Source organism: Salvelinus fontinalis, chromosome 32 (assembly GCF_029448725.1).
Source record: "Salvelinus fontinalis isolate EN_2023a chromosome 32, ASM2944872v1, whole genome shotgun sequence".
Taxonomy (NCBI): domain Eukaryota; kingdom Metazoa; phylum Chordata; class Actinopteri; order Salmoniformes; family Salmonidae; genus Salvelinus; species Salvelinus fontinalis.
Window position 1 is genome coordinate 10404026 of NC_074696.1, and position 18221 is coordinate 10422246.

Sequence of the window (18221 nt, forward strand, 5' to 3'; positions counted from 1 at the left end):
CCCCCCAGTGGTGGGTTGGTGTCATTGCATTAAAATGCAGTCAATGTAAAGTCAATGGTATACTGTAAATCTGTGAGCAATCATGACAATGTTGGTTCCAGGAGTCTTGCAGTAGAAGAGTTTTACACTCTCTCTCAATCTTTCTCCTCTCTCTCTCCCTCCCTCTCCTCCACCCCCCCTCCTCTCTCTCAATCTTTCTCCTCCACCCCCCCTTCCCTCTCCTCCACCCCCCCTCCTTTCTCCCTCTCCTCCCCCCCTCCCTCACCCTCCCTCCCTCTCTCCCTCTCCTCCCTCCCTCCTCTCTCCCTCTCCTCCCTCCCTCTCCTCCACCCCCCTCCTCTCTCCTCCACCCCCCCCATCCGTTTTCCCTCTCCTCCACCCCCCCTCCTCCCCCTCACCTCACCTCTCTCCAGGATCTAGATGGAGTGGACATCATGCTGGGTGTGTGTTCTGGGGGTTTGATGGTCTACAAGGACAAGCTGAGGATCAACCGGTTCCCGTGGCCCAAAGTCCTCAAGGTCTCCTACAAACGCAGCAGCTTCTTCATCAAGATACGCCCCTCAGAGGTCAACTTTATTTATGTGTTTGTTTTGTTTGCGTGTGTGTTTTTGACCCACGAGAGGCCTCCTCTCACAGGAGTCAGATACACAGTACCTCTCGAATACATCAAAGCGACTAGTTACATGTCAAATCAATAGGTTTGTGGCTGTAGTGCTCTGCTAAAATGAGGGTGTCCCACCTGCTCTTCCACCAGCTGGAGCATTACGAAAGCGCCATCGGTTTCAGACTGCCAAACTACAAGGCCTCCAAGAAGCTGTGGAAAGTGTGTGTGGAGCATCACACCTTCTTCAGGTAAGAGAACACACTGTTGAATCTCCCTGTGACGGGTTCAATCATTCTCACATTACTATTGTACTGAATGGAAAAGGGTCATCGATACATTATTACAGTAGTAATACATTGTTACTATGGCTATATATTCCTGTAGTTATATGTCGTTTAGTTACTCGACTGACTGTAGTATGGGGGTTGTGTTACCACCCTTAGTGAATGAACTGACTGTAGTATGGGGGTTGTGTTACCTACCGTAGTGAATGAACTGACTGTAGTATGGGGGGTTGTGTTACCACCCTTAGTGAATGAACTGACTGTAGTATGGGGGTTGTGTTACCACCCTTAGTGAATGAACTGACAGTAGTATGGGGGTTGTGTTACCACCCTTAGTGAATGAACTGACTGTAGTATGGGGGTTGTGTTACCACCCTTAGTGAATGAACTGACTGTAGTATGGGGGGTTGTGTTACCACCCTTAGTGAATGAACTGACTGTAGTATGGGGGTTGTGTTACCACCCTTAGTGAATGAACTGACTGTAGTATGGGGGTTGTGTTACCACCCTTAGTGAATGAACTGACAGTAGTATGGGGGTTGTGTCACCACCCTTAGTGAATGAACTGACTGTAGTATGGGGGGTTGTGTTACCACCCTTAGTGAATGAACTGACTGTAGTATGGGGGTTGTGTTACCACCCTTAGTGAATGAACTGACAGTAGTATGGGGGTTGTGTCACCACCCTTAGTGAATGAACTGACTGTAGTATGGGGGGTTGTGTTACCACCCTTAGTGAATGAACTGACTGTAGTATGGGGGTTGTGTTACCACCCTTAGTGAATGAACTGACTGTAGTATGGGGATTGTGTTACCACCCTTAGTGAATGAACTGACTGTAGTATGGGGGTTGTGTTACCTACCGTAGTGAATGAACTGACTGTAGTATGGGGGGTTGTGTCACCACCCTTAGTGAATGAACTGACTGTAGTATGGGGGGTTGTGTTACCACCCTTAGTGAATGAACTGACTGTAGTATGGGGGTTGTGTTACCACCCTTAGTGAATGAACTGACTGTAGAATGGGGGGTTGTGTCACCACCCTTAGTGAATGAACTGACTGTAGTATGGGGGGTTGTGTTACCACCCTTAGTGAATGAACTGACTGTTGTATGGGGGTTGTGTTACCACCCTTAGTGAATGAACTGACTGTAGTATGGGGGGTTGTGTTACCACCCTTAGTGAATGAACTGACTGTAGTATGGGGGGTTGTGTTACCTACCGTAGTGAATGAACTGACTGTAGTATGGGGGTTGTGTTACCACCCTTAGTGAATAAACTGACTGTAGTATGGGGGTTGTGTTACCACCCTTAGTGAATGAACTGACTGTAGTATGGGGGGTTGTGTTACCACCCTTAGTGAATGAACTGACTGTAGTATGGGGGGTTGTGTTACCACCCTTAGTGAATGAACTGACTGTAGTATGGGGGTTGTGTTACCACCCTTAGTGAATGAACTGACTGTAGTATGGGGGTTGTGTTACCACCCTTAGTGAATGAACTGACTGTAGTATGGGGGTTGTGTTACCACCCTTAGTGAATGAACTGACTATGTCGATCTGGATAAAATTATATGGATAATAGTTTGCTATAATCATAGTCAAAATGTTCCTCCTTCATTTCCAGGTTGACCTCTACTGAGGTGGCTATCGCTCACAGGAAGTGACATATTATAGTTATAGATATTTATTTAAATGTTCCTCTGTCTGTCTCCATGTTCAGACTGAACTCTACTGAGGTGGCTATCACTCCCAGGAAGTTACATATTATAGTTGTATAGTTATAGATATTTATTTAAATGTTCCTCTGTCTCCATGTTCAGACTGACCTCTACTGAGGTGGCTACCACTCCCAGGAAGTTCCTAGTGCTGGGTTCTAAGTTCCGCTACAGTGGGCGGACCCAGGCCCAGACCCGCCAGGCCAGCTCTATGATTGACAGGCCAGCCCCCCTATTCCAACGCTCGGCCAGCAAGAGGAACTCACGCAGCATGGACGAAGGTTTGTTGAATGGGACTGTGTTCTTGCGGTGGGGAGGGGGGGAAGGGTTAGTGCTTGTGTGTGTCTGAAGTCTGTGTGGTGTGTGTCAGAGAGAGAGAGAGAGAACCATATCAACCCCCCACCTCTGTAGTAACATTACCTTCAGGACCATGTCAACCCCCCACCTCTGTCTTTACATTACCTTCAGGACCATGTCAACCACCACCTCTGTAGTAACATTACCTTCAGGACCATGTCAACCCCCCACCTCTGTAGTAACATTACCTTCAGGACCATGTCAACCACCACCTCTGTCTTTACATTACCTTCAGGACCATGTCAACCCCCCACCTCTGTAGTAACATTACCTTCAGGACCATGTCAACCACCACCTCTGTCTTTACATTACCTTCAGGACCATGTCAACCCCCCACCTCTGTCTTTACATTACCTTCAGGACCACGTCAACCCCCCACCTCTGTCTTTACATTACCTTCAGGACCATATCAACCCCCCACCTCTGTAGTAACATTACCTTCAGGACCATGTCAACCCCCCACCTCTGTCTTTACATTACCTTCAGGACCACGTCAACCCCCCACCTCTGTCTTTACATTACCTTCAGGACCATGTCAACCACCACCTCTGTCTTTACATTACCTTCAGGACCATGTCAACCCCCCACCTCTGTCTTTACATTACCTTCAGGACCACGTCAACCCCCCACCTCTGTCTTTACATTACCTTCAGGACCATATCAACCCCCCACCTCTGTAGTAACATTACCTTCAGGACCATGTCAACCCCCCACCTCTGTCTTTACATTACCTTCAGGACCACGTCAACCCCCCACCTCTGTCTTTACATTACCTTCAGGACCATGTCAACCACCACCTCTGTCTTTACATTACCTTCAGGACCATGTCAACCCCCCACCTCTGTCTTTACATTACCTTCAGGACCATGTCAACCCCCACCTCTGTAGTAACATTACCTTCAGGACCATGTTAACCCCCCACCTCTGTCTTAACATTACCTTCAGGACCATGTCAACCACCACCTCTGTCTTTACATTACCTTCAGGACCATGTCAACCACCACCTCTGTCTTAACATTATCTTCATGTACAGTGACTGTACTTACCCACTCCAGGGTTTATTTACCATCTCTACACTGGCCTCTTCTCAACTGCTAAGAGGTGCTAGCTAAGTCCTCCTCTCCTCCTCTCTCCTCCTCTCCTTCTCGTCATCATCCTCTCGACCTTCTCATCTGGGACACTCTCTCCGTTATGTAACCGCTCCAGATGTAACATCTGTTTTTTATTGCGACTGACAACGTACGGAAGGCAGGGCACAAGCCACTGATTAATTGTAACCCACACCAAACAGATCTCTTAGTCCCTGTGGGCTCTGGCAGCCTCATCTGCCACCTAACTGCTTCTGCTACCAGTCTCACACTGTCTCTCTGTCTCAACACTAAACCCCTAACCTTGACCAGCCAGTCAGTACAGCACAGGTTGGCTGTAGATAATGTATTCAGCTAATGTACAGTACCTAACCTGAATAACTGTGAGGATGAACTGAAGAGACGTCAGTGTCTGTCTATGTGCTGCACTTCCTCCTGTCATACTAGACTCAGCTCCACGCTGGTCTACCTGACCTGACCTGACTGGGAGGATGGTTCTTCTACTTACCATGTAGCTGACCTCAGGACCTGAGAAGGACCTGAGAAGATGTACAGTCACAGTGTCTGTCTGCTGAACGTTTCTCTGTCGTAGTGTAGTAAGCGGCTCTCCGACGACGCTTAACGTTATCGTTAAGCTTTATTCTAATATATAATAATATATGCCGTTTAGCAGACGCTTTTAATCCAAATAGACTTTTACGTATGGGTGGTCCCGGGACACGAACCCAGAACCCTGCCGTTACAAGTGTCACGCTCTACCAACTGAGTTACAGAGGACCACAAAGAGATTCCTCATGGGCTGTCCCAGTCTTTATTCTACTGCTGTTCCTCTGTCAGGTCCAGCCTCTCTCTCTGACTCTCCATGCACATTCTCTGCCACATTCTCTGCCACGTTCTCTGCCACTCTAGAACCAACTAGAGTAGACTAAGTAGAATTGCATGCCACTCTAGAACCAACTAGAGTAGACTAAGTAGAATGGCGTGCCACTCTAGAACCAACTAGAGTAGACTGAGTAGAATGGCGTGCCACTCTAGAACCAACTAGAGTAGACTGAGTAGAATGGCGTGCCACTCTAGAACCAACTAGAGTAGACTGAGTAGAATGGCGTGCCACTCTAGAACCAACTAGAGTAGACTGAGTAGAATGGCGTGCCACTCTAGAACCAACTAGAGTAGACTGAGTAGAATGGTGTGCCACTCTAGAACCAACTAGAGTAGACTGAGTAGAATGGTGTGCCACTCTAGAACCAACTAGAGTAGACTGAGTAGAATGGTGTGCCACTCTAGAACCAACTAGAGTAGACTCTGAGTAGGATGGCGTGCCACTCTAGAACCAACTAGAGTAAACTGAGTAGAATGGCGTGCCACTCTAGAACCAACTAGAGTAGACTCTTAGTAGAATGGCGTGCCACTCTAGAACCAACTAGAGTCCAGTGAGCTGAACACAGTGTGATGGACAACCAGTCCAGTGAGCTGAACACAATGTGATGGTCAACCAGCCCAGTGAGCTGAACACAGTGTGATGGTCAACCAGTCCAGTGAGCTGAACACAATGTGATGGTCAACCAGTCCAGTGAGCTGAACACAGTGTGATGGACAACCAGTCCAGTGAGCTGAACACAATGTGATGGTCAACCAGTCCAGTGAGCTGAACACAGTGTGATGGTCAACCAGTCCAGTGAGCTGAACACAGTGTGATGGACAACCAGTCCAGTGAGCCGAAGAGTCTGGAACTCGAGCGTATTGTGTGTCTCTGTGTGGCGTCCAGGGAAATTAACTGTATGATCTTCCCCATTTGCACATGAGACACTTCAGTAATAGGAAAGGTGTGTCGCCTGGTTGCTTTCAGCTACCGTGCTCAGTATTGAAGCCTATTAAAAATAAAACCTCATTTTCTTTTAGTTGCAAGTTTGCAGTCTTTTGTAAAAGCATGCTGTTATGCTTCTACACCTGCATTCTAGCTGTTTGGGGTTTTAGGCTGGGTTTCTGTACAGCACTTCGAGATATTATCTGATGTACGAAGGGCTATATAAAATAAAATTGATTGATAAAATTGATTGTTATGAACATGCATTCTGTTGACTTGGCTCTCAGTAGCCTACCTGTCACTACCGTTCTCAGCATGAAAGCCTGTTCAAAACCTCCTTCTCTGTTAGTTGAGAGTCTGGCTACAATATTTGTCAGCATCTCAGTGATGTGCAGTAGAATCCTGCTGTTCTGAACATGTGTTAGCTTGAGGAGGTTTGTTCTGCAGATGGAAGAGGACTAGAGGAGCTTGTTAATCTATCCTGCTGATCTGAGGACTAGAGGAGCTTGTTTATCTATTCTCCTGATCTGAGGACTAGAGGAGCTTGTTTATCCTGCTGATCTGAGGACTTGGGGAGCTTGTTTATCTATTCTCCTGATCTGAGGACTAGAGGAGCTTGTTTATCTATTCTCCTGATCTGAGGACTTGAGGAGCTTGTTTATCTATTCTCCTGATCTGAGGACTAGAGGAGCTTGTTTATCCTCCTGATCTGAGGACTAGAGGAGCTTGTTTATCCTGATCTGAGGACTAGAGGAGCTTGTCCTCAGATCCTCAGACCAACTCACTGGGCTGGTCAGAGGAAGGCCCTAAATATTATATTGTCAAGGACTCCAGCCACCCAAGAGGCTTTTAAACAGCTTCTACCCCCATGCCATAAGACTCCTGAACATCTAGTCAAATGGCTACCCAGACTATTTGCATTGACCCTCCCCTCTCCCCCTCTTTACGCCACTGCTACTCTCTGTTGCCATCTATCTATAGTCACTTTAATAACTCTACCTACATGTACATAGTACCTCAAATAACCGGCGCCCCCGTACATTGACTCTGTATCAGTACCCCCCTGTATATATTGTTATTTTACTGCTGCTCTTTAATTACTTGTTACTTTTATCTCTTATTCTTATCCGTATTTTTTAAAACTGCATTGTTGGTTAGGGGCTCGTAAGTAAGCATTTCACTGTATTGTATTCGGCGCATGTGACAATTTTTATTTTATTTGTTTATCTATCCTCCTGATCTGAGGACTAGAGGAGCTTGTTTATCGACCCTCCTAATCTGCATCTGAACTGTGAATTTCAGGACATTTGGAATTACAAGACAAACTTGCTCTCTCGGCTCTCAGCTCAATATTGCCATCTGCTGGTCGCTGTACCACAGTACAGTGCAATGGATTTTGTTAAAGTACTGTACAGCCCAAAACACAGTCCTTTATTTGTATCTGCTCATGGCCTCAGCTGCTGTCTTCATAATGATAATACATGGGTTTTATATTAGGAGCTTTTCAAGGACCCTAAGACCCATCATCAAGGACCCTAAGACCCATCATCAAGGACCCTAAGACCCATCATCAAGGACCCTAAGACCCATCATCAAGGACCCTAAGACCCATCATCAAGGACCCTTAGACCCAACATCAAGGACCCTTAGACCCATCATCAAGGACCCTAAGACCCATCATCAAGGACCCTAAGACCCATCATCAAGGAACCTAAGATGCATCATCAAGGACCCTACGACCCATCATCAAGGATCCTAAGAAGCTTGTCTTGTCCCATCATCTTTCTTATCTTTAATCACAGCCTTTTTACTGTAATGATGATTGATCTCAACACCTTCAGCAACTGTTGATGTTCCTGCTGAGGTGGAGGTGGAGGTGATGGGGGCAGAAGGTCTCAGGGAGAGAAGGATGTCTGGTTCGTCCTGTTGGACCTACACCCCCCCTGCCCCCCTTACCTCCCCTAACTTTCTCCAAATTCATGCTCCAGACCCTGACAGAGCTGCGGCTGGTGGACCAACGTGTATCTCGGCTGCAGCAGCAGTGGAGGTCCCTGGGCCGGAGCCTGAGGGAGAGGAGGGAGCGGGTGGAGGCCCAACAGACAGCCCTGGACGCCCCCCAGAGGCTGGCCTTGCTGGAGGAGGAGATCCAGACGATGAAGCAGGAGGTAGAGCAGGAGACAGCCACCATCCTAGGGGGATAGGATGAGCAGGAGGTAGAGCAGGAGACAGCCACCATCCTAGGGGGATAGGATGAGCAGGAGGTAGAGCAGGAGACAGCCACCATCCTAGGGGGATAGGATGAGCAGGAGGTAGAGCAGGAGACAGCCACCATCCTGGGGGGATAGGATGAGCAGGAGGTAGAGCAGGAGACAGCCACCATCCTGGGGGGATAGGATGAGCAGGAGGTAGAGCAGGAGACAGCCACCATCCTGGGGGGATAGGATGAGCAGGAGGTAGAGCAGGAGACAGCCACCATCCTAGGGGGATAGGATGAGCAGGAGGTAGAGCAGGAGACAGCCACCATCCTGGGGGGATAGGATGAGTAGGCTTGAGGGACCAGGACTGATGGTTTCTTCTGATGGACCACGACCCGCTGCTTGAAATGTCTGCTGAAATATGTGGTTTTGCTTTGGTTATTGAGAAACCCCGAGCACATACAGGAAGAGCAGCTTGAAGGAGAGCCCTCCACCCTGCGCTTACTCACCCAGGGACTGACCTTGTTTTTCAAGAGACAACGCCAGACTTAACAAGCTGCTGTGTTGTGTTTTCAACTCGAAATGTCTTCTGCAATATGTGTCTTTGCTTTGGTTCCTGAGGACAATGTTACATTAATAGCCACAGCAGCTGCTGAGCCTGTGTGTGAACTAAATGAAAAATCTATATGACTTCCTGTGGGATCCCGTCAGTCCCAAGACATCCACTGTTTCGTGTGGTAAATGGCAGAAGGCTTAAAATAACTCTACGACACTACAGCACAAGAAAAATAATGGTTCTAACTTTTTATAAATTATACTAGTCTTAACTTTCACAAGTGGAAACTTCTCACTGTCAGGATATCATGACCCCCCCCCCCTCCCCCCCTCCGCACGCTTCTCTTATAATAACCACAGCTTGATATTGTCTGTTTCTTCCTCTGAAGGTGCCGTATGGGGCAATTTGTACATGTTTTATGAGGTGTGTGTGTGTGTGTGTGTGTGTGTGTGTGTGTGTGTGTGTGTGTGTGTGTGTGTGTGTGTGTGTGTGTGTGTGTGTGTGTGTGTGTGTGTGTGTATTTTATTATGTTGAGTGCGAACTAAACGCTCCTCTCCCTCTCTCCACTCCTCCCGTCCCCCTAAAGCCATGGTGTCCACTCCAGACAAGAGCACTCGTCCTGTCAGTGCTCCCATCATGTCCCCAGTCTCTCCCGGGGATGTCGCACCGTCCCATGTGACCTCGGGCCTGCCCTGCGGTGAGCGGCGAGAGGCCTCCACCCCCACGGTTCGCCAGTCCCGCTCAGCAGAGAGGAAAACCAAGGAAGAGGCCAAGGTGGAGAGCAGGGTGGCAGAGGTCTCCAAGACACAGAGCTCCAGACCACAGTCCACCCCAGAGTTCAAGGTATTACACACATACATACGCTCACAGAATCAGGACACACTGCAACTCTCTTGGGATTTAACAGGATATTGTCTCACTGCATGATGATGTCATTTCTGTCTGCGGTACTACAGAACACATTGTACAGTATTTAATTGGTCACTCACTGAACCAGGTTGATTACACGAGGATGACAGAATTGCTAGCAACAAATTGAAATGCAAGACAGCAGTTCACATGTACAGTTGAAGTCGGAAGTTTACATACACTTAGGTTGGAGTCATAAAACTCGTTTTTCAACCACCCCACAAATTTCTTGTTAACAAACTATAGTTTTGGCAAGTCGGTTAGGACATCTACTTTGTGCATGACACAAGTAATTTTTCCAACAATTGTTTACAGACAGATTATTTCACTTATAATTCACTGTATCACAGTTCCAGTGTGTCAGAAGTTTACATACACTAAGTTGACTGTGCCTGGAAAGCTTGGAAATTCAATAAAGTTATGTCATGGCTTTAGAAGCTTCTGATAGGCTAATTGACATAATTTGAGTAAATTGGAGGTGTACCTGTGGATGTATTTCAAGGCCTACCTTCAAACTCTGTGCCTCTTTGCTTGACATCATGGGAAAATCAAAAGAAATCAGCCAAGACCTCAGAAAAAAATTGTAGACCTCCACAAGTCTGGTTCATCCTTGGGAGCAATTTCCAAACACCTGAAGGTACCACGTTCATATGTACAAACAATAGTATGCAAGTATAAACACCATGGGACCACGCAGCCGTCATACTGCTCAGGAAGGAGACGCGTTCTGTCTCCTAGAGATGAACGTACTTTGGTGCGAAAAGTGCAAATCAATCCCAGAACAACAGCAACGGACCTTGTGAAGATGCTGGAGGAAGCAGGTACAAAGTATCTATATCCAGAGTAAAACGATTCCTATATCGACATAACCTGAAAGGCTGCTCAGCAAGGAAGAAGCCACTGCTCCAAAACTGCCATAAAAAATCCAGACTACGGTACTTTTTGGAGAAATGTCCTCTGGTCTGATGAAACAAAAATAGAACTGTTTGGCCATAATGACCATCGTTATGTTTGGAGGAAAAAGGGGGAGGTTTGCAAGCCGAAGAACACCATCCCAACCATGAGGCATGGGGGTGGCAGCATCATGTTGTGGGGGTGCTTTGCTGCAGGAGGGACTGGTGCACTTCACAAAATAGATGGCATCATGAGGGAGGAAAATGATGTGGATATATTGAAGCAACATCTCAAGACATCAGTCAGGAAGTTAAAGCTTGGTCGCAAATGGGTCTTCCAAATGGACAATGACACCAAGCATACTTCCAAAGTTGTGGCAAAATAGCTTAAGGACAACAAAGTCAAGGTATTGGAGTGGCCATCACAAAGCCCTGGCCTCAATCCTATAGAAAATTTGTGGGCAGAACTGAAAAAGCGTGTGTGAGAAAGGAGGCCTACAAACCTGACTCAGTTACACCAGCTCTGTCAGGAAGAATGGGCCAAAATTCACCCAACTTATTGTGGGAAGCTTGTGGAAGGCTACCCGAAACGTTTGAACCAAGTTAAACAATTTAAAGGCAATGCTACCAAATACTAATTGAGTGTATGTAAACTTCTGACCCACTGGGAATGTGATGAAAGAAATGAAAGCTGAAGTAAATCATTCTCTCAACTATTATTCTGACATTTCACATTCTTAAAATAAAGTGGTGATCCTAACTGACCTAAGACAGATAATTTTTACTAGAATTAAATGTCAGGAATTGTGAAACTGAGTTTAATTGTATTTGGCTGAGGTGTATGTAAACTTCTGACTTCAACTGTATATAAGCTTTATAGAGTATCACTGTATAACAGAGGTTTATTAATAGGAGGCGTATCCATAGACATCATTTGGGTGTACCTATAGCCCATGCTCCAGTTAGAGCGTAGCAGCGCCGCCCTGTTGGCAGACCACTGTAGTGCGTGAACTCTGAGCTGTCTGTGTGATATGCCGCCACTGCAGAGGGAGGGAGCCAGGAGGAGCAGGCATCATGCCCCTGCAGTCACCACCACCACCAACGGGACAGAGAGAGAGAGAAAGAGCCAGGTTTGTGGCCTTATCAACGCCTAGCTAGCACAGCATGAGACGTGTTTATCAACTGAATGAATGTGACTAATATATGAATACTTGGGGCCTGTGGTTTTAACATTAGACACATAACAACTGTATGAGTCTGTCTAATATATATATGGGGAGTATTATAATACTAAGAGACATTATTACTGTCTGTCTGTCTGTCTGTCTGTCTGTCTGTCTAAAATACCGATGGCTGGGGTTTTAACATCTGTCTGTCTGTCTGTCTGTCTGTCTATAATACCGATGGCTGGGGTTTTAACATCTATCTGTCTGTTTGTGTCTGACTAAAATATACGTGTGGAGGGTTACAACCATAACATTAGTATTACTACTGTATGTGTAGTCTCGCATGCCAGACTCACAGCAGCTGTGAGTCTCTCTACTGTATGTGTAGTCTCGCATGCCAGACTCACGGCAGCTGTGAGTCTCTCTACTGTATGTGTAGTCTTGCATGCCAGACTCACGGCAGCTGTGAGTCTCTCTACTGTATGTGTAGTCTCGCATGCCAGACTCACGGCAGCTGTGAGTCTCTCTACTGTATGTGTAGTCTCGCATGCCAGACTCACGGCAGCTGTGAGTCTCTACTGTATTTGTAGTCTCGCATGACAGACTCACAGCAGCTGTGAGTCTCTCTACTGTATGTGTAGTCTGACTAAACTAATGATACGTGGAGTGGGTTAAAAAATGAGACGCATGCCATTACTGTATCAAATCAAATCAAATGTTATTTGTCAAATGCGCCGAATACAACAGTGAAATGCTTACTTACAAGCCCTTAACCAACAATGACATTTTTAAGAAAAATTATGAAATGTATTTACTAAATAAACTAAAGTGAAAAGTAAAAGAGCTAAAATAACAATAACGATAGGGGGTACCGTTACCGAGGTAATGTGCGGGGGTACCGTTACTGAGGTAATGTGCGGGGGTACCGTTACCGAGGTATTGTGCGGGGGTACAGGTTAGTCGAGGTAATGTGCGGGGGTACAGGTTAGTCGAGGTAATGTGCGGGGGTACAGGTTAGTAGAGGTAATGTGCGGGGGTACAGGTTAGTAGAGGTAATGTGCGGGGGTACAGGTTAGTCGAGGTAATGTGCGGGGGTACCGTTAGTAGAGGTAATGTGCGGGGGTAGCGTTAGTAGAGGTAATGTGCGGGGGTACAGGTTAGTAGAGGTAATGTGCGGGGGTACCGTTAGTAGAGGTAATGTGCGGGGGTACCGTTAGTAGAGGTAATGTGCGGGGGTACAGGTTAGTCGAGGTAATGTGCGGGGGTACAGGTTAGTCGAGGTAATGTGCGGGGGTACAGGTTAGTCGAGGTAATGTGCGGGGATACAGGTTAGTAGAGGTAATATGCGGGGGTACAGGTTAGTCGAGGTAATGTGCGGGGGTACAGGTTAGTAGAGGTAATATGCGGGGGTACAGGTTAGTAGAGGTAATGTGCGGGGGTACAGGTTAGTAGAGGTAATGTGCGGGGGTACAGGTTATTAGAGGTAATGTGCGGGGGTACAGGTTAGTAGAGGTAATATGCGGGGGTACAGGTTAGTAGAGGTAATGTGCGGGTGATGCAACCAGTCAGGATGCTCTCGATGGTGCAGCTGTAGAACGTTTTGAGGGTCTGAGGACCCATGCCAAATCTTTTCAGTTTCCTGAGGGGGAATAGGCGTTGTCGTGCCCTGTTCGCGACTGTCTTGGTGTGTTTGGACCATGATAGTTTGTTAGTGATGTGGACACCAAGGAACTTGAAGCTCTCAGCCTGCTCCACTACAGCCCCGTTGATGAGAATGGGGGCGTGCTCTGCCCTCCTTTTCCTCTAGTCCACGATCATCTCCTTTGTAGTGATCACGTTGAGGGAGTGGTTGTTGTTCCGGCACCACACTGCCAGGTCTCTGATCTCCTCCCTATAGGCTGTCTCATCGTTGTCGATGATCAGGCCTACCACTGTTGTGTCGAATGCAAACTTAATGATGGTGTTGGAGTCGTGCTTGGCCACCCCTGAGGGGCTCCCGTGTTGAGGATCAGCATGGCAGATGTGTTGCTACCTACCCTCACCACCTGGGGGCGGCACGTCAAGAAGTCCAAGATCCAGTTGCAGAGGGACGTGTTTAGTCCCAGGGTCCTTTGCTTAGTGATGAGCTTTGAGGGCACTATGGTGTTGAACGCTGAGCTGTAGTCAATGAATAGCATTTTCACATAGGTGTTCCTTTTGTCCAGGATGGAAAGGGCAGTGTAGAGTGCAATAGAGATTGTATCATCTGTGGATCTGTTGGGGCGGTATGCACATTGAACTGGGTCTAGGGTTTCTGGGATAATGGTGTTGATGTGAGCCATGACCAGCCTTTCAAAGTACCTCATGATTACAGACGTGAGTGCTACAGGTCGGTAGTCATTTAGGCAGGTTACCTTGGTGTTCTTGGGCACAGGGACAATGGTGGTCTGTTAGGTATTACAGACTCGGCCAGGGACAGGTTTTGAACCTTTATTTAACGAGGCAAGTCAGTTAAGAACAAATTCTTATTTACAATGACGGCCTACACCGGCCAAACCCGGACAACGTTGAAAATGGTTGGTGGTTTGAAAATGTCAGTGAAGACACTTGCCAGTTGGTCGTCATATGCTTGGAGTACACGTCCTGGTAATCCGTCTGGCCCTGCGGCCTTGTGAATGTTGACCTATTTAAAGGTCTTACACACATCGGCTACAGCGTGATCACACAGTCATCCGGAACAGCTGGGGCTCTCATGCTGGTGCTCTCAGGCTCCAACGAGCGTTGGAGCCGGTGTAGTAGGATTCAATCTTCGTCCTGTATTTACGCTTTGCCCGTTTGATGGTTCATCTGAGGGCATAGCGAGATATCTTATAAGCGTTAGAGTCCCGCTCTTTGAAAGCAGCAGCTCTACCCTTTAGCTCAGTGAGTATGTTGCCTGTAATCCATAGCTACTTGTTGGGGTATGTACGTACGGTCACTGTGGGGATGACGTCATCGATACACTTATTGATGAAGCCAGTGACTGAAGTGGTAAACTCCTCAATGCCATCGGATGAGTCCTGGAACATATTCCAGTCTGTGCTAGCAAAACAGTCCTGTAGCTTAGCATCTGCGTCATTTGACCACTTCCTTATTGACTGAGTCACTGGTACTTCCTGCTTTAGTTTTTGCTTGTAAGCAGGAATCAGGAGGATAGAATTATGGTCAGATTTGCCAAATGGAGGGAGAGCTTTGTACGCGTCTCTGTGTGTGGAGTAAAGGTCTTTTTCTTTTTCTTTTTTCCCCCTCTGGTTGCACATTTAACATGCTGGTAGAAATTAGGTAAAATGGATTTAAGTTTCCCTGAATTAAAGTCCCCGGCCACTAGGAGTGCCGCCTCTGGATGAGCGTTTTCCTGTTTGTTTATGGCCTTATACAGCTCATTGTGTGTCTGACTAAACTATTGATACGTGAAGTGGGTTCAAACATGAGACGTGTGATGTTACTGTATGTGTGTCTGACTAAACGAATAAAACATTGATACGTAGGGGGGGTCTGCAACATGAGACACACGTTTCACTTTTTTTAACATATTACCATATGTGTGTACGTCTAAAATATTGATACATGGGGTTGAGGTTGTTAAATTAGATTTGTGTTCGAGCAAATGTCTGTCAGACTAAAGTATTGATTTGAAGAAGGGTTTGAAACAGACTCATGGGGCTCTAACCTTACTATTTCTGCCTCTCTCTTCCCTCGTCTGGGGGGGGGGTCAGCAGCATTCGTCCCGAGAGAGAACCGACACGGAGACGGTGCGAGTGAGGAAGGTTCGATATCTGTCTACAGTTTATATGTGTCCCAAATGGCACCCTATTCCCTATGTAGTGCACTACTTTTGACCAGAGCTTATAGGGAATAGGGTGCCATTTGGGACATACCCTCAGTGTTTCGCATGAGTCACCATCCTCATCCTCGCATCTCTCCCTTTATTTGAAACCATTTCTATTGCAAAAGAGAAAAAAAAATACAAACCATTTTGTTTGTTCATAATGTTTTTTGTTGTTGTTTGTTTGTTTTTTCTCTGTCCTCCAGCCTTGTATATCTACTGTACAGTGTCGTTATACAAGAGAGCACTGTTTGGCTGTGGAGTTCCTTTTCTTAACACTTAACACCGAACAAAGAACATGTTTCGTTTTTTTTCTCTATTTACTACCATTTGTTTTGCAACCAATAAGCGGGAGGCTATATACCCAACAGTATTGCTGTTACCTCATGCAGAGGCAATACATAAAGCTCTCCTGTTACGGACATAATTCTTCACCAAGTAGAACTAGAGAGACTAGAGAGATAAATCAAAATGAATGAGGTGCCTGTTAAGTGAATAAACCTGGATTGACCGTGCCTGTGCTCTAGACAGTATAATGAGGAAAGGCCTCAGCTGCCGCCTCAGGAAGAGTCAATGAAATAAGTCAGTGAATGATGCTTTAGGGTAATGCATAACAACTGATAATGCACGATGATAATGCACTACTACTTCTACTCAGCCACGGCATGTACTGTATGTATATGCTGGATTTATCTGTCAACATTTTGATTCTCTCTCACAGTCCTGAAATACAGAAACCCACCAGATTTTTGGTAGCTGTGTACCAACCCACGGTCTCCACTGGTGACCACCATCACCCCCCCCATGGACCTTTGCACTCACCCCCCTGCACTCTGCCTCAATGCACTTCCCATAGCATCTATGATTTGATCCATCACCCACTTCTTCCACCATCAGGAACGAATGCACCCTTAGCGGAAGCAATCGCTTGCAAGTCAAACAGTAAAAGTACATTTTTTTTTAAATGAAACGAGAATGAAGAATTACAATTCCACATCTTTCTGGAGACCAACTTGTCCCTTTTTTTTGTTGTTGTTGGTTTTTCAGAAAAGAGCTAAGAAACTTGAGGGTGAAACTATTTATATCAGGCATAGCAATTTAATGTTGGAGGTTTGTATCACACTCTAGAATACATCTTATTTTATATTTGACTGTTTGTTTCTGCATGCTCTCTCTCTCTCTGCATGGGAGTTGTGCTCACTTGCCTGTTTTCTTTATATTTTCTGTTTGTCTTGACTCCGACTCTTCTATTCTCTCCTTTTTGTTATTTCTACATCCTGTTTCCAGCTGAACCCTAATGGCTTGGCATGCACTCTTTTCCTGTTTCCTTCGAATGCAAGTACTCACTTTACTTTGCCGTTTTTTGGATCTCAGCATCTTCCCTACTAGGCGACGGGCATCAAATCAACGTCGATTCTACGTTTGGTTTCATGCTTCGTTGAAATGACGTGGAATCAACATCGATTCTACGTTTGGTTTCACGCTTCGTTGAAATGACGTGGAATCAACGTTGATTCTGCGTTTGGTTTCACGCTTCGTTGAAATGACGTGGAAACAACGTTGATTCTACGTTTGGTTTTACGCTTCGTTGAAATGACGTGGAATCAACGTTGATTCTACGTTTGGTTTCACGCTTCGTTGAAATGACGTGGAAACAACGTTGATTCTACGTTTGGTTTCACGCTTCGTTGAAATGACGTGTAAACAACGGTGATTCTACGTTTGGTTTCACGCTTCGTTGAAATGACGTGGAAACAACGTCGATTCTACGTTTGGTTTCACGCTTCTTTGAAATGACGTGAAAACAACGTCGATTCTACGTTTGGTTTCACGCTTCGTTGAAATGACGTGGAAACAACGTCAATTCTACGTTTGGTTTCACGCTTCGTTGAAATGACGTGGAAACAACGTCAATTCTACGTTTGGTTTCACGCTTCGTTGAAATGACGTGGAAACAACGTCAATTCTACGTTTGGTTTCACGCTTCGTTGAAATGACGTGAAAACAACGTCAATTCTACGTTTGGTTTCACGCTTCGTTGAAATGACGTGAAAACAACGTTGATTCAACCGGTGTTTGCCCAGTGGGTCTTTTTGTTTCTTATCCACAGTGGTTTGATATATGATTGGGAGTGTTTCAACTATCACGATCATAGTCCAGTATTATTTAAAAGCTATAGGCATTGAGTCTTAAAGGGTGCACCAGTTTGGCCTTTCAGACTGAATGTCAGTGGCCACCGTCTGCCCAGCATGCCCTTTGATTTCAGCCTGCTTGTCAAATCGTTTTTTTGTTTGTTCGTTGTTGTTGCACCTTTTAGTCCATAATTACTTGCAGTTTTGGATGCTTTTTCTAAAATGTTATTGTCGTCAGCACTGGTCGTCAAATGTAGGTTTTCTGTAACGACCATCGGTATCTTCCTAACGGGGAAGTGTTCCCAATGGGAAGGATGTTGGATGAGTTAGGCTTTTCTTCGTCAGCTTGCGTTGGTGACGCAGACCAATTTTAATTGATAGACTTTCCCAGTCATATATTTTCATTCTCAGTGATGTTATTGACAAGTTAATGATGCTGCACTCTGTTGTCATTGTGAGACCTGGACCTCCTTAATAACCACATAACCTTCACTGTACTGTACCTCTCTCAGTCATCCTATTCCCTACATGGTTCACTACTTTTAACTAGAGACCTGTGGGACCTGGTCAAATGTAGTGCACTGTATAGGGAATAGGATGCCATTTGGGCCACTCTCACTCATCGTGCCGTTCCTGTATCTAACCATAACCAAATGACTCTCTCTGACCCT

General features: G+C 46.1%; 1 protein-coding gene across 18 annotated transcripts in view; it reads left to right on the plus strand.

The window, feature by feature from the left end:
- LOC129830709 (protein 4.1-like) overlaps positions 1-18221 on the plus strand; it is a 104899-nt gene that overhangs the window by 47283 nt on the left and 39395 nt on the right. For 6 of the 18 annotated variants that reach the window (XM_055893336.1, XM_055893349.1, XM_055893333.1 and 3 more), the window contains 7 exons: positions 414-566; positions 755-852; positions 2709-2884; positions 9193-9449; positions 11455-11538; positions 15309-15359; positions 16466-16528. In XM_055893336.1, the coding sequence (XP_055749311.1) occupies positions 414-566; positions 755-852; positions 2709-2884; positions 9193-9449; positions 11455-11538; positions 15309-15359; positions 16466-16528 (882 nt within the window). The remainder of the gene's footprint in view (positions 1-413; positions 567-754; positions 853-2708; positions 2885-9192; positions 9450-11454; positions 11539-15308; positions 15360-16465; positions 16529-18221) is intronic. The other 12 variants (XM_055893334.1, XM_055893337.1, XM_055893339.1 and 9 more) reach the window with 8 other exon arrangements.